The 16,644-nt window shown below is 41.0% G+C and overlaps 1 protein-coding gene across 1 annotated transcript in view; it reads left to right on the top strand.

Moving 5' to 3' along the window:
- drp2 (dystrophin related protein 2) overlaps positions 1 to 16,644 on the top strand; it is a 104,515-nt gene that overhangs the window by 60,317 nt on the left and 27,554 nt on the right. Inside the window, exons 12-13 of the mRNA XM_083560266.1 lie at positions 10,549 to 10,634; positions 12,796 to 12,953. Of these exons, the coding sequence (XP_083416392.1) occupies positions 10,549 to 10,634; positions 12,796 to 12,953 (244 nt within the window). The remainder of the gene's footprint in view (positions 1 to 10,548; positions 10,635 to 12,795; positions 12,954 to 16,644) is intronic.

Here is a 16,644-nt window from a genome sequence, read left to right as displayed (position 1 = left end):
TGCATCTTCTGTGCTTCTATTGCTTCGGTAGGCAAACTGGTGGGAGTCTAATGTGGTTGGCAGAGAGTCCTTCAGGTGTGCCAGGGCCAGCCGCTCAAAGCACTTCATGACAATGGGTGTTAGTGCTACAGGGCGGTAGTCATTCAGGCACGTTGGGTTGGAGTGTTTTGGCACTGGCACAATGGAGGTGCATTTAAAGCAAGTGGGAACAGCTGCTTGGGCAAGAGACAGGTTGAAGGTGTCAGTAAAGACCCCAGCGAGCTGCTCAGCACATGCCCTGAGTACACGACCAGGGATGTTGTCTGGTCCAGCGGCTTTCTGAGCGCTGATCGCCAGACATCTGAGGAGAAGAGTTTGATTGGAGAGTGATCAGCCGAGAGTTTGAGCTTTGTGGCAGTTTCTTTGTTGTCTCTTTTAAAGCGAGCATAAAAGTCGTTAAGCTCATTCAGAAAGAGGACATCAGTGGCAGTGGGGGTGGGGTGGTAGGATTTGTAATCACTGATGGCCTGGATGCCTTGCCACATGCGTCAAGGGTCAGAGTTGGAAAAATGCTCCTCTATCTTTAGCTTGTATCAGTGCTTGGCCTCTTTGATGCCCCTCTTCAGGTTAGCTCTGGATGTGCTGTAGGCCTGAGCATCACCTGACCTGAAGGCAGTAGTGTGTGCCTTCAGCAGGAGGCGCACCTCCTTGTTCATCCATGGCTTCTGATTTGGGTATGAAATGATCTGTTTCTGGGTAGTAACACTTTCTGTGGTGAAACTGATGTAATCCAGAACAGAGGAGGTTTAGCAGTCAATGTCTGTGTGAGAGTCACTGGTGGCCTGAGAAGCAAATGTACTCCAGTCTGTGTGTAAAAACCTTTCCTGAAGTGTGAAATCTGCCTCTGCGGGCCACACCTTGATGGTTTTCACTGATGGCTTTACCCAGTTGATGAGGGGTGCATATTTGGGGGTGAGAAACAAAGAAAGGTGATCTGACTGTCCCAGGTGGGGGGGGGGGTCGCAATGTAAGCTCAAGCCATGTTTGTGTATACATGGTCTAAAGTTTTGTTCCCTCTGGTGTGACATGAAACATGCTGATGAAATTTTGGAAGAACTGCCTTTAAGTTTGAGTGATTAAAATCTCCCGCAACAATAAACGCATCTTCCGGGTGAAAAGTCTGTTGTTTACTGATGGCCGCATAAAGTTCTTTCATAGCAAGCTTGGCATCAGCATCGGGGGAAATGTAAGCAGCAGTAATAATGGTGGAAGTGAACTCCCGCGGTAGATAAAACGGTCTACATTTAACCATGAGAAACTCCAGGTTAGCTGAACAATGACTCTCGACAATAACAGAATTCGTGCACCAAGCTTTGTTGACATAAATGCACAATCCACCGCCTCTGGTCTTACCGGAGCCATCTAATGTCCTATCCGCCCGGAGTGTGTCTCGTCCCGCTAGCTCAATAGCGTTGTTGTCCAGAATGCCGCTGTGTAGCCATGTTTCCATGAAAATCATGACATTACAGTTCTGAAGTTTCATGCTGTGTGTGATGCTGAGTTGAATCTCCTCTATTTTGTTTACCAGTGACCGAACACTGGCGAGGAAGATGCTGGGTAAAGAGAGCCGGTGTGGTGTTAGCTTTAGCATAGCTTTCCCTCCACCATGCTTCCCCTGCCTTTGTTTACGATCTCGACGCCGCCTGCGAGCACTTCCGCCCGGCCGGGTAGAGTGAGCTGCCTCTGGTGATCTCAGGAAGGAGATGAAGGTTGTCGATAAAACTGTCGGGAAGTTGTAAACCAATATCCAAAAGCTCACGTCGGGTGTACAATGTATATGCACAGCTGTTCTGCACGAACAGACCCGATATGAGCAACAGAAATACTGCAAAATTGCAGATTCTGGAGAGACCCTGAGCCTCGCGATGTGCTCGCGCCGCCATTTTGGGTGTATCTGACGATAGATAGATAGATAGATAGATAGATAGATAGATAGATAGATAGATAGATAGATAGATAGATAGATAGATAGATAGATAGATAGATAGATAGATAGATAGATAGAACTTTATTGTCATTGCATAGTACAGGTACACAGCAACGAAATACAGTTTAGCATCTACCAGAAGTGCAAAAATGTATGTAGTATATGTACAGCATGTTATTTATATATATATATATATATATATATATATATATATATATATATATATATATATATATATATATATATATATATATATGTGTGTGTGTGTGTGTGTGTGTGTGTGTGATTGTGTGTGTGTGTGTGTGTAACATATGTAACATAAATATATATGAATAATATAGTGAATAAATATAAAGGCTATAGCAGTGCAGAGATGTGTGGACATTGTTGAAAGGTACAAGTAAATAAGTCTATGGCAGTGGAAACACTGTTGTAAAGGAACAACAAGTGAAGAATATAAGGTTAAGGCATTGAAAAAAATGTGTAAGCTGAATTAACAAGTCCACTTGTTGTCCACTTGTACAGTCAAGTCAAGTTTATTTCTATAGCGCTTTTCACAACAGACATTGTCTCAAAGCAGATTTACAGAATTTAACAGTTAGGGTGAACGATGTGTATATCCCTGATGAGCAAGCCATGGTGACTGTGGCAAGGAAAAACTCCCTTAGATGATATGAGGAAGAAACCTTGAGAGGAACCAGACTCAAAAGGGGAACCCATCCTCATTGCTGTGATATCAAGAGTGTGATTATAAATATTTTAAGCAATACAGAACACTGGAAAGTAAAAACTAACATGAGCACTGGAATGGAAGATTATAAGTAATGTCCTTTCTGCAGTCTTATACAGTCATTTGAGGTTATGGAACCAGAAGCTACTGAGCAACTCATAAAATAGCTCAACATTTGGGATCATCATAGATCCAACACCAGCTTCTCCATGCCAGAGCCTTTAAATACTCAAAGAGGTCCAATGTCCAATATCCAAACTCCACATGAAGTGGGATCCAATTGGCGCTGGTACGTCTCTAGATGGTTCGCGATGTTTGCTGGGTCGGCATCTACTTCTTTAAAGGTCCACAATCTTCATGAGGTGGGATGTTACTGGGGGTGGCGCAACCTCAGGATGCTCAGGATGGGTAAAAAAGGGAAGCAGTGGAGAGGAATTAGCGTAGCTGCTGTTTATGATATTAATAAGTTGATAATGTGCTTGTATTCAGATGTACTGGAGCACAAGATTATAATATGTGATGTGTGTTATGTGTAGGATTCTCTAAAAAGATAAGTTTTTAATCTGCACTTAAACTGGGAGAGTGTGTCTGAGCCCCAAACACTGTCAGGAAGTGGACTTTGCTATTCTAGGAAATACTAGAAGTCCGGAGTTTTGAGATCTCAAGGAGCCCGACGGATTATAGCGTGTTAGAAAACTTGATAGATACATGGAAGCAAAACCATTTAGGGTTTTGTAAGTAAGTAGCAGTAGTTTGTAGTCGATTTGAAGCTTAACAGGTAGCCAGTGTAGGGATGATAAGATTGGGGTTATATGATCATATTTTCTGGACCTTGTGAGAACTGCTGCATTCTAGACTAACTGTAGCTTGTTTATTAACGATGCAGGACATCCACCAAGTAATGCATTACAATAGTCCAGTCTGGAGGTCATGAATGCATGGACGAGGTTCTCTGCATCAGATATAGACAACATGTTTTTTATCTTAGCAATATTTCTAAGGTGGAGAAGGCTGTTTTTGAATAATGGCTGATATGATTTTTAAAAGACAAGTTGCTGTCTAAAATAATCCCAGGTCTTTTACTGTTAAACTAGTAGTTACAGTACATCCTTATAAATGCAGGTTGAAATGCTGGAGCTTCCGTGTACTGGGATTTGGACCGATGAGCAAAATCTCTGTCTTATCCGAATTTAATAATAGAAAGTTATGAGTCATCCAATCTTTTAATTCTTTGACTGACACACTCAGTTATCTGAACCAATTGAGATGTATGGACTGGTTTCGATGAGAAATATAGTTGGGTAATATCAGCATAACAGTGGAAGCTGATTCAATTCAATTCAATTTAATTAATTTTTATTTGTATTGTCTCAAAGCAGCTTTACACAGATAATGTGGTGATAAAAAATGTACAGTACAGACCAAAAGTTTGGACACACCTTCTCATTCAAAGAGTTTTCTTTATTTTCATGACTATGAAAATTGTAGTCACACTAAAGGCATCAAGGGCTATTTGACCAAGAAGGAGAGTGATGGGGTGCTGCGCCACAGTCACCGGACCTGAACCCAATCGAGATGGTTTAGGGGTGAGCTGGCCCGCAGAGTGAAGGCAAAAGGGCCAACAAGTGCCAAGCATCTCTCTGGGAACTCCTTCAAGACTGTTGGAAGATCATTTCAGGTGACTACCTCTTGAAGCTCATCAAGAGAATGCCAAGAGTGTGCAAAGCAGTAATCAAAGCAAAAGGTGGCTACTTTGAAGAACCTAGAATATGACATTTTTCAGTTGTTTCACACTTTTTTATGTATATAATTCCATATATAATTCCACGTGTTAATTCATAGTTTTGATGCCTTCAGTGTGAATCTACAATTTTCATAGTCATGAAAATAAAGAAAACTCTTTGAATGAGAAGGTGTGTCCAAACTTTTGGTCTGTACTGTATATGTTCTTTATAAGTAAGTTTGTCCCTGATTGTGGCAAGGAAATACTCCCCAGGGCTGATCCCATGCCTACTAATAATATTTGCCTAGGGAAGCATGTATATTGTGAAAAGCAGGGGTCCTAGAACTGAACCTTGTGGCACCCCATAATTTATTTGCATTAAACTGTATAGCTCTCCATTTAAGGCACAGACAGGTAGGATTTAAACCAGCCTAATGCCTGTCCCTGAATGCCAATGTAATTTTGTAAGCAATCTAGGAGAAGATCATGATCTATAGTGTTGAATGCAGAACTAAGATCTAGTAAAACTAACAGAGAGATGTAGCCTTGGTCTGAAGCTAAAAACAGGTCATTAGTAAGGTATAGTGCAGATATATGTAAGGTACAATATATGTAGAGAATGATGAGTATAAAAAATACAATATGTACATTGTACATTGTATTTATAATTGTACAGAAAATATATACCTTGTTTTATACAGTGATCTAACGTAGTGTAGAGTTCAGTAGTGTGATGGTGGATGGAAAAAAGCTGTCCCTGAACCTGCTGGTTCTGGTGCGTATGTTCCTGAATCTTCTTTTTTTAATGGAAGGAGGTTAAACAGTTTGTAACTGGGATGTGAACAGTTCTTGATGATGTTGTGAGCTCTGTGCAGACATCTGCAGTGGTAAGGGTGTTCAATGGTAGTTGGGTGCCAGTGATGCTTTTATTGCTCCTACTTGTAGCACATCCTTCCCAGCTTAGTCCCTCTGCCTTGCCAATTGATACATATACTTTTCTCCCTCCTTAGTGTCCAACTTCTCATACAACTCATATGCCTTTGCTTTTGCCACATCACTCTTCACCTGTTGCCGCATCTCTCTGCCGATCCCAATTCTGTTTTGCCAACCTCTTTCTTATGCTTTCCTACATTTCCTATTTCCCCCACCATGTATTTTTGTTTTCATTTCTCTTTCCAGATGTCACACCAGGTACCATCATAGCTGTCTCCCTTATCACTTCTGCAGTAGTAGCCCAAGCATTCAGCGTCTCTTCAATAGCACTGATCCCCCTGTCTTCCTCCTTCACTTTCCACCATATTATGTTTATTTTAGTTCTTGCTCTCTTCCTCAAGTCAAGTCAAGAGTTAAGTCAAGAAGCTTTTATAGTCATTTCCTAGTGCAAAGACAAAACAAGACAGTGCAAGACAATACAGGACAGTGCAGGACAACACAAGACAGTGTAAGACAAATACACAAAACACAAAATGGCACCACTAATTAACCTGTTGTATATTGTACTGTACATTATGATGTGTAAAAGAGTAAAGTGAACATTGTAATTAACAAAAATGTAAACAAAATGATGTGCAAAAGAGCAATAGCATCAATCCAAAAAAAAAAGATGTGCAAAAAACGGCATGTAAACAGTTTGTAGTAATTAAGTGATGTAATATGTGTGGTGCTGAAGACATGGATGTGTGAAGTGAGTACGATTGTGTATTTGAGTCCAGGTTGTAGAGATCAGTCACACAGTTGTGTGTGTGTGTGTGTGCGTGAGTTTCAGTTCAGTTCTGTGTATTGAGGAGCCTGATGGCTTGAGGGAAGAAACTGTTGCACAGTCTGGATGCGACAAACTAAATGCTTGGGAACCGCTGCCCTGAATGCAGGAAGGTGAAAAGTGTGTGTGAGGGGTGTGTGGGGTTGTCCACAATGCTGTTGGCATTGCGGATGCAGCGTGTGGTGTAAATGTCCATGATAGAGGAGCGAAAGATTCCGATGATCTTTTTAGCTGTCCTCACTATCCTCTGTTGGGTCTTGCGATCCAAGACGGTGCAGTTCCCAAACCAAGCAGTGATGCAGCTGCTCAAGATGATCTCAATGGTCCTTCTGTAGAACGTGGTCAGGATGGGGGGAAGGAGATGAGCTTTACTTAGCTTTCCCAGGAAGTAGAGATGCTGCTGGGCTTTTTTTGGTGATGGAGCTGTTGTTGAGTGACCAGGTGAGGTTATCCAACCAAACAAACACCAAGGAATTGGGTGCTCTTGATGATCTCCATGGAGGATCCATCGATGTTCAGCGGAAAATGGTCGATCTGTGCTCTTCCGAAGTCAACAACGATCTCTTTCGTTTTGTCAACGTTATGAGACAGGTTGTTCGCTCCACACTAGGCTGTTAACCGTTGCGCCTCCTCTCTGTATGCTGACTCATTGTTCTTGCTGATCGTGTCTTCCCAGTCATGTCATCGGCGAACCTGAGGATGTGATTCGAGCTGTGCATTGCTACACAGTCGTAAGTCAGCATAGTGAACAGCAGTGGACTGAGCACACAGCCCTGAGGTGCCCCAGTGCTCAGTGTGGTAGTGCTGGAGATGTTGTTTCTGATCTGGACTCACTGATGTCTCCCAGTCTGGAAGTCCAGGATCTAGTTACAGTGTTGTACAGTTACGGTGTTCAGGCTTAGTAGGCTCAACTACTCAATCAGGTGCTAAGGGATGATTGTGTTGAATGCTGAGCTGAAATCTATGAACAGCATACGTACATATGAGTCCTTGTTGTCCAAGTGGGTGAGGGCCAGATGAAGTGTAGTGGAGATGGCATCATCCGTGGAGCGGTTTGGACAATACGTGAACTGCATGGGGTCCAGTGAGGGTGGTAGCTGGGTGTTGATGTGCCTCATGACAAGCCTCTTGAAGCACTTCATCACGATGGGTGTGAGCGTGACGGGAAGATAGTCATTTAGGCAGGAGAGAGTAGACTTCTTCGGCACGGGAACAATGGTCATCGTCTTGAGGCACATAGGAACAATGGTGCTGCTCAGAGAGATGTTAAATATGTCAGTAAAGACATCCACTAGCTGTTCTGCACATTCCCTGAGCACTCTGCCAGGAATGTTGTTTGGTCCAGCAGACTTTTGTGGGTTAACTCCTCATAGAGTTTTCCTCACTTCAGCTGCGGTTAGACAGAGCACCTGGTCACTGGGTGAAGGGGTGGTCTTCCTCGCCACCATGTTGTTTGGAGCGTTTAGTGATGGTCTTGGAGATGGTCACGTCATCAATGCACTTGTCGATGAAGCTGGTAACTGTTGACGTGTACTCCTCCAAGTTGATAAAATTGTCGTTGGTTGCAGCTTCCCTGAACATGTCCCAGTCAGTGCATTGAAAGCAGTCCTGGAGGGCAGACATGTATCCTGCTGGCCAGGTTCTAACCTGCTTTCAGGCGTGTCTTGAACACCTGCTAAGTGCTGAGTCCTTAGCATTAGCGATATGTGGAATGTACACACCGAGCACAATAGCGGTGGTGAATTCCAGGGGTAGATAAAAAGGTCTACATCTCACAACCATAAACTCCAACAGCGATAAACAGTAGGTGGAAACGAGGACAGAGTTCTTACACCATTCCGTGTTGATGTAAACACACAGACCACCACCGTGAGTCTTACCGCACAGAGCTGCGTTTCTGTCGGCACAAAACGCAGCTAGCCCATCCAGCTGAATGGAGGCATCTGGAACTCTGTTGCTTAGCCATGTCTCAGTGTACACAAAGACGCAGCAGTGTCTGTACTCACGCCGAGCAGTTTGTTGGATTCTGATGTAGTCCAATTTATTATCCAGGGAGCAGACATTTGCCAGCAGAAGAGATGGTAGAGCAGGCCGGCTAGGGTTAGCTTTTAGCCTACCGCCATCTTGGATGTGGATGTGTGTGTTCCTCATCTTCTTCACCACCAAAGACATCAGACCACCATCTGATACTGTCTAGCTACACTGTCCCCTGCCAACACCTTACAGTCTCCAATCTCTTTCAGGTTGCATCTCCTGCATAGAATATAGTCCACCTGTATGCACCTTCTTTCACTCTTATGTCACCCTATGATCCTTCTACTTCTTAAAATAAGTATTTCCCACTGCAACCTCCATCCTTTCAGCAAAGTCTATCACCATCTGCCCTACCACATTCCTCTCCTTAAAGCCATACCTACCCATCACCTCCTCATCACCTCTGTTCCCTTCACAAACATGGCCATTGAAGTCTGCAGCAATCACCAGCAATCTTTTATTCCTAGGTACACTCTCCACCACTTCATGTAACTTCCTCCAGAATTTTTCCTTTTCCTCCATCTCCACTTGTGGAGCATAAGCACTGATGACATTTATCATCGCCCCATCAATTTCCAGCTTCTTGTACATCACCTTATCAGAAACTTTCTCTTAACCTCCACTACACTCTTACTGTACTCTTTCTTCAGAATTACCCCTACACCATTTCTCTTTCCATCCACACAACAGTACAACAGTTTAAACCCCCCTCCAACGTTCCTGGCCTTACTCCCTTTCCACTTGGTTTCTTAAACACACAACATATCTACCTTTCTCCTTTCCATCATTTCAGCTATCTCTCTCCCTTTACCAGTCATAGTACCAACATTTAAAGTACCAACCCTAAGCTCTACTCTCCTACACTTCTCCTTTCCCTGCTGTCTCTGTAGACATCTCCCGCCTCCTCTCTTTGATCAACAGTAGCCCAATTTCCACCGGTACCCTGTTGGCTAACAATACCTGTGGCGGTCGTTGGTAACCCGGGCCTCGACCGATCCTGTATGGAATTCAGGTTTGTGATCTGCATATTTGATTTGGCACATGTTTTACGCTGGATGCACTTTCTAACGCAACCCTCCCCATTTATCCGGGCTTGGGACCGGCACTAAGATTGCACTGGCTTGTGCAACCATAATGGCTGGGTTCTTTATTACAATGTTGTGAACACACCCTTGTTAAAATGTCAGGTTTTGTAGTGTTAAATTAGCCAAAATATGTTGTCATAACCGGTGTTACCTGTATTGTGAAATTGCAACATATAAACTAAAGAGATTACATTTACAAAAAATTTTTTCCCCCATGTATTAATGTTTTGGTGTTACGTTTGCTGATATCAGGCCATAATACATAATTCCATGTGGCTTTGGGAAATCATACATATATTTTTTGCATACTTAAGGCAGACTTAGTTTTTTATTATTATTTCAACAATGTCATCCTAATAATAGTAATAGTAATTTCTCAATCATTTTAATTTTACTGTAGGCCTCTTGAAAGCTTCTCTGACCATTTTTTTTTCTCAACAATTGTAGAGGGACATCCTGTTCTTAGTTAAGTCACTGTTGTCTCATATTTTTGTGGCATACTTGTTGCATATTTGTTCTGCTATGTTCTAAGAAATATATAATGCTTTAAACAAATACAAATATTATAATTTAAGGAGCCTCTGGTTCATCATCATTTCCCATATCTTGTCTGGAAAGTGAAAATATTGTAGCTATTAGAGATACTCTTGGGATGTATGAAACATTGAAAACCATATAGAACTCATAATCTACTTAAGAATTCCTGCAAGTCTATATTTATGTGTTGCTGTTGTTTGTGTTGCTACAGCATACATATCTTTAGTCTAACAAGCTGCTACACAAAATTAGTTGGGGACTGCATCTTATTTTATACAAACTTTATGTTATATACATTACATAACCTATTCTTTTTTTGTAAGTCTGCTTTGGGACAGTGTTCATTGTTACAAGCACTATACAAATAAAAACTAAATGTAACTGAATTATATAAACATAAGTCCCACCATGTTAACCTCGTAAAAATAAATAACCACCAGTAAAGTAATAGTTCCACTAAATGTATACAGGAATAGATACAGAATAACAAAAATTATTGCTACAGTCTTTACTAGAAGCTATAATGTAACTGCTATTATATTGTGTGCTGCTCATCCTTCACTGCACACTGTAAACCAGGACTACTCACCAAATTGGTTTTGTGTTCATCTGCAAGCTTTGTGGCAACACGCACTCTTTCACACACCATGAACAATTATACAGTGAATTAAAAAAAAAAAAAAAACAGATCTTCTCCTGTGCCCCACTCTCCAGTGGTCGAAATGGAAAGATGCGAGTACTCTCTGTCAAGATGGGAATAGTTAGCCTATGCAATGCAGACATCAAGGAGAAATACAGATGTGAGTAGGAATCTCCCTTGTCCCTCACGCAAGTTTTTTCACTGTACTGTCATAAATGCACATCTCTAACCCTAACCTCATTACACAGTGAGAATGTTTTTTTCCTAACAAAATCCTTTTTTATTTTTAGCATAAAATAAGCATTTTTCTCCAAGGAAATGATTTTTGTTTTTCTTTCAAGCAAAACATGTACAATTTATATTAAAGAGAGGATCAAATAATATTAATAATTTTAAACCAATGGGCTGCTTTTTGACAGGCGCTTAATTTATGCTTTTTCTATTTGCACTTATGAAGCAGTATTTTAAAAACTGGTAACAAGAGGCCAGGTTTTTTTAACAAATTTTATTAATTTGACCTTGTCAGTAACCACATGAGACAAACCACATGGATTTACTAGTAAGATGTGAATTGCACAAATTTTGGCTGAGCAGGTCAGGGGCAGCATTGTCAACTGTCAAAGATAGATAATGTGTCTAAATCTGTCTAAGATAGATAATGTGTCCAAATCTTGTACAGTACCAGACACTTTTCCTTCTTCCTCTTCTCCAGTGTTTTTACATTACATTATTTTAATTATCAAAATTGTAGATTAATACTGAAGACTTGTGACATTTTTTTTGCCTTCTTAATGTGCTTTAGACCATCAGTTGTCTTGAGCAGAGGAAAGGGTGAGTTCATAGTCAATATCCCTATTAGTGCTACTGCAACTACTGTACAAATCCATATTATGGCAAAAAAAACACTCAGTTAATTAAAGAGGAAAGACAGTCCATCAATACTTTAAGAAGGTCAGTCAATCTGAAAAATCTCAAGAACTTTAAATGTGTCCCAAGTGCAATCTCCAAAACAATCAAACACTATGATGAAACAGCTCTCATGAGGATTATCCCAGGAAAGGAAGACCAAGAGCTACTGCTGCTGCAGAGAATAAATTTACTCAAATTATCAAGCACTCAACTACTCAAAATTGATGGAAAACTATTCCAGCTGACTACCTCATGAGACTGAAGAATGAAGCAAAGCTGTCATCAAAGCAAATCGTGGCCACTTTATAAAATCTAAGATATAAAACATTCTAGTTATTTTCAAATTTCTGATTTCTACATAATTCCGTATGTGTTCTTTTATAGTTTGAATGCCTTATGTATTATGTACAATGTTGAAATGAACAAAAATAAAGACAAACCACTGAAGGAGAAAAATGTTTGACTGGTACTGTACATTTAAAAAAAAATGGCAATGGCACTGAATGGTCACCTGCCCCCCTGCTCCCCAGGCCACTCCTCCCATTGTCGGTGCCTGATTTTGTCCCTGTATCCTTGTGGCTAAATTAGCAAATTCCATTCCTAACAATGAATAATTAGTCAATAAGTTAAATCAGAATTAAAAATCTGTCTGTCTTCTGTCTGCATGATCTGTCTTTATTTTGTAAAGATATTTACTTAATGAGAATAAAAATTAAATGATGGTTGGACAAGGCCTTAATATTATCTCTAAGGTCCTGTGCAATAGAGCTAGTTAAAATACTGTTCAGCTGCTGTAACCAAATTGTAGGTACATTAGGCAATTAGAGAAGGTGATAACACATCTGTTGTAAATAGACAGTGCACATATAATGACAGTGTTTGTGTATATGGTTGGTTTCTGCAGTTATTTATAGGAACACTGCTGAGCAGCAAAGTGATGCAAAATAGCATAATGCAGAATGCTCAGTATACAAATCTCCCTAGCAACCTGATATCAACAGCCTCACTAGCATTTTTGAGACTGCCGTCTGTTTAAGCATGAGCTATACTTGGAAGAGGATAAGACAACTGTTGAGAGTAGGCTGAAGTGTACTGGGAGATCTAGAAAGTTGATCTAAAAGACTTTTCATGCCTATTAAAAATAAAAAATCATTCTGTTTAGCAATGAAAAATAAGTTAATGCAAATATTTGCTGTAATGTTTTGTAATAATCTACTATGTTGTACATTTATCTGTTAACAATCTGTTAACACTGTGCACAATGTTTTTTGTTATATATTTTTGCAGTTATTGTATATTGTATTACATAGTAATTTGTAGTATTTTATAGTAGTACATATAGTGCTGTAATTGTTAATGTCTGTTTATACCACCACTACAAAAGTATCTATCCCACTTTGGTATTTGTTTAGACCTGTTTAAACAGGCATGTGAGTCAAATGGCTTAATGGATCAGAAACACCTCAGCCTGCTTCTGCATGAAGCCATCCAGATCCCTCGGCAGCTTGGTGAGGTGGCAGCCTTTGGGGGAAGTAATGTGGATCCCAGTGTTCGTAGCTGCTTCCGCATGGTGAGTCTTAAGCAACTGTTTAAAAAGATACTTTACACACTACAAGATTTTAGTAAACCTATTGTACCCTATGTGAATAGAACGCAATGCACTGCAAAATTCATCTTAGCAATTGGTTCAAGTTTTTTAATTTAATAAAATGTATCTTCCATATCAGCAGAGTGACTGGAAGGACCCAAGATGCAAGAGTTAAAAAAAAACAGTCTTTATTGAGACAGGAGGCAAAGAGTAAAGGCAACTGTCTGAAAACCTATGGGCTCAGGTGCAGGAGAAAACAGCAGACTAAACCAGATCTGAAACAAATAGTCCATAATCCATAAACCAGCAAATATAACAATGCTGGGCAAAACAAAGGCAGAAACCGATATTACAGTCCTTATCCCAAAAATCCCTAACAATGCAGGTAGACACAAAAATCAGAGCCAGAAAAACAGGCTTAGATCCGAAAGCAGGCAGACAGAGCAATGCAGGGAGAACCAAAATTAGAACCCAAAACAAAATAAATTCCAAATACCAGCTGGACAGGCACAAACGTCCTTGAACTGAAGCATGAGGTAGGTCGGGTACCAGCAAACAGAGACACCACTCGGCACGACGCCTTGGAGGTTGGGAAAGGGAAAAAAAAGCATAGAGTGAGCCTCCTGGGGGCTGCCCTTAGGGACTGGTTTGTGATGGACACCCCGGCTTTCTGACAGATGTAATGAGAAGAAGCGTCAGCAGAGCAAAGATCAGCAGCACAGCAACGTAGTCAGCAAGGCTTGGGAGTGCAGCAGTGACCATGACAGGACAAGGAAGCTGAGCGTCACCCTCAGCAGGACCCAAGCTGATGTAGAGTGACGCCCTGCGTGGGGACCGGGAGCAGAGCGACACCCTCTGCATGACAGGCAGGCTGGGACACATTCTCTGTAATGCGGCAGGACCAGGAGGCATTCACAGCAGGGCTGACAGGCTTGGGAGCGTGCTTGGCCATGCAGACAGGCTGGGGTGGTGTGCTTAGCAGGGCAGGCAGGCAGAGCAGTGATCTCGGCAGGTCAGAAGAGATGGGCAATGCCCCCAGCCAGGCAGGAAGGCTGAGTATTGCTCTTGGTGGGAATTCCAGGCTGGGAGATGCTCGCAGGGTGAGGCTCTGAGGATGGGTGAAGCCCTCAGAGACCCCAATGCCAAGTACGGACACTGCACTGGGCAGGACAACTGTTTGACATTCTTTGCACAGCAGGCAGACTGGGTGGGGCTCTCTGGGAGACCAGCAGGGATTAGACTGGGACATGTTTAGGTGCAGCTCTGCTGACATTAACAGGTTTACGTAAGCGGTTGAGGGATTTTTTGGGAAACTAGAGGATGACAAGGTACAGAAAACCATCATCGGAATGTTTCCCAACCAGAAGCCATGAGTGGATAAAACTATCCGCAACTATTCTGCTCCACTGCCTACAACGCGGGGTTCACCACCAGGAACATGGACAAGTTTAAGGATGCATCTTACAGTGTGTGCAGAATGGTGAAGGAAGAAAATAGGCGCGACAAAAGGAAACTAAAGTCACAGTTTCATCGTGGTAGCTCTAGGAGTTTGTGGCGGGGACGGAGAACTATCACAGACTATAAAACACCATCATCCAGAATAGGGAATGCATTTAACATAAAATATAAATAAATGTAACTACTTTCATCCCTAGTGCAATGTCTATGGAAACCTCTGTCTATGAACAATGCTCACGATCGCCATGTTTCTAGTAAGACATACTTGTTTTCAATTTTATTTATAATATATTAATTTATAGAAACTGCAATGTATTAGTGCTGTTTGGATTACACTTAAGCGTATTGCAAGCCATGTTATTGTGATTGCCTCTCTGGTTCTGATATATTGCATTGTTATGGTTTCTTTTCTCTGGAGTACCATGTATATGGTGTTTGCTGTTTGCCTGACTTGAAATTTGATATTTGGTTTATGTTTTGGTTTTGTTTGCAAGCCTTGCAGTAAATACTGCCTAAACTGCAATTTTATCAGACTAAACGAAAGAAGAATCAGGTACCAGAAGAAAACAGCATGAGGAAAAGATATAAAAATAAAAACAAAATATTCTCAATATCCCTTTTGTTTAAAGGGTTCATGTGAAAATGTCTTTCTTTTGAGTTACTTATAATCATTCTTTCACCTCTCTTTATTTGCTTTTTACGTCGCTCAGAATCTGGCAGGCAATGCTTTCCCAGAGGCCAGATAAATATAATATAAGGAAATAATGCAGCAACACTGGGCTACTCTTCCTCAAACCACAGCTAACATTAAAACCGAGTCAGACAAAATTTTTATTTTTAGACACACATTTAAATATAATGTTCATTCTGAAGAGCCAGATGATTGTTTGTTCCTCCATGCTAAAACTTTTGCGAATGCAGATGTGCAAATGTGGCAATCATCTAAACTTGACATTGTCAGTTCTGTCCAGTGTGTGCTGCATGATGAGCATATCAAATCAGAAAAACATACTAATGAATTTGCTATCCAGCAATCACTGCCAAAGTCCTAATAAATGTATGTGTAATTGTGTTAAATGCCACCCAGATGAGGAAGTATAATTCCTGCTGCTGTCTTGTTCTAGTGTTCCTTGCATTTGCCCAGTTTGCCAAATTACGCCTTAACTGACGTTAGTGTGTGTGTGTGTGTGTGTGTGTGTGTGTGTGTGTGTGTGTGTGTGTGTGTGTGTGTGTGTGTGTGTGTGTGTGTGTGTGTGTAAAACTCCTGCTCATCTGTCATTTTACAAGTAGGGCTGTAGAAACCACAATAACAACTTGGAATGGCACTGTGTTTAGCTATACAGACAAACTAATTATGCATTTGCTTTAAGGGCCAACACTTTCTGTATTGGGTTATCATTTTTAGACATGTTGTCAAACCTTTAGTAAATCCTTCCTTATTCAGAAGCATGACTCTGATATCACACACATTTAATTAAAAATCTATTCATTTCCACATTTGTTCAATGTTAGCATTTTTCTAGCTGGTGAAACACTAATGCAGTGCCAAGCTTATATGCAAACTGGCAATTTATCTCCTAGTCTGTTAATAAAGCCTGATTAATAAAGCAGCACAGCTGAGCTTGCCTTGGGAGCAGAGAACTTGGTGGGTGTGGGTGTGTCTGTGTGTGTGGGTGGTTTGGGGGAGGGGGGAGTAGATAGAAAGGCTCTTATTGGGTTGGAACCAATATTTTGCTAGAGGAGGCAGATTGTCAAGATTTGTTTCAGTGCTTCACAATTTTAAAGGTTCTAAAAAAAGTCACAAACCAATCTCTCACTCTCTCTCTCTCTTACACATACACACACACACACACACACACACACACACACACACACACACACACACATACACACACACACACGTACAAAGACACACACAATAAAGCAATACTATAGTGCCAAATCTGGGCTGTAGAGGAGACGTTGCCTTTAATTGTGGCTCTTTGCAAGTCTTCAAATACAGCTCTGGGGAAAATAAAACTTTTAATGCATCTTTGATGCTCAGTTAATGGGAGTATAACAACAACTTCATTTTAGTAGCAAATTGTTATTTACATATTTGTCTGGGGTGTCAAAATCTTTTGATTGTCAGATATGTAACTTTCTAGCATGTAATATAATGTAATTATTACGGATTAGCTTTAACATATTGTCAAATTATTGGTTTATCAGATGC

The sequence above is a fragment of the Silurus aristotelis genome, assembly GCF_946808225.1.
Source record: "Silurus aristotelis genome assembly, chromosome: 14".
NCBI lineage: Eukaryota > Metazoa > Chordata > Actinopteri > Siluriformes > Siluridae > Silurus > Silurus aristotelis.
This window is presented reverse-complemented; position numbering and strand designations above follow the sequence as displayed.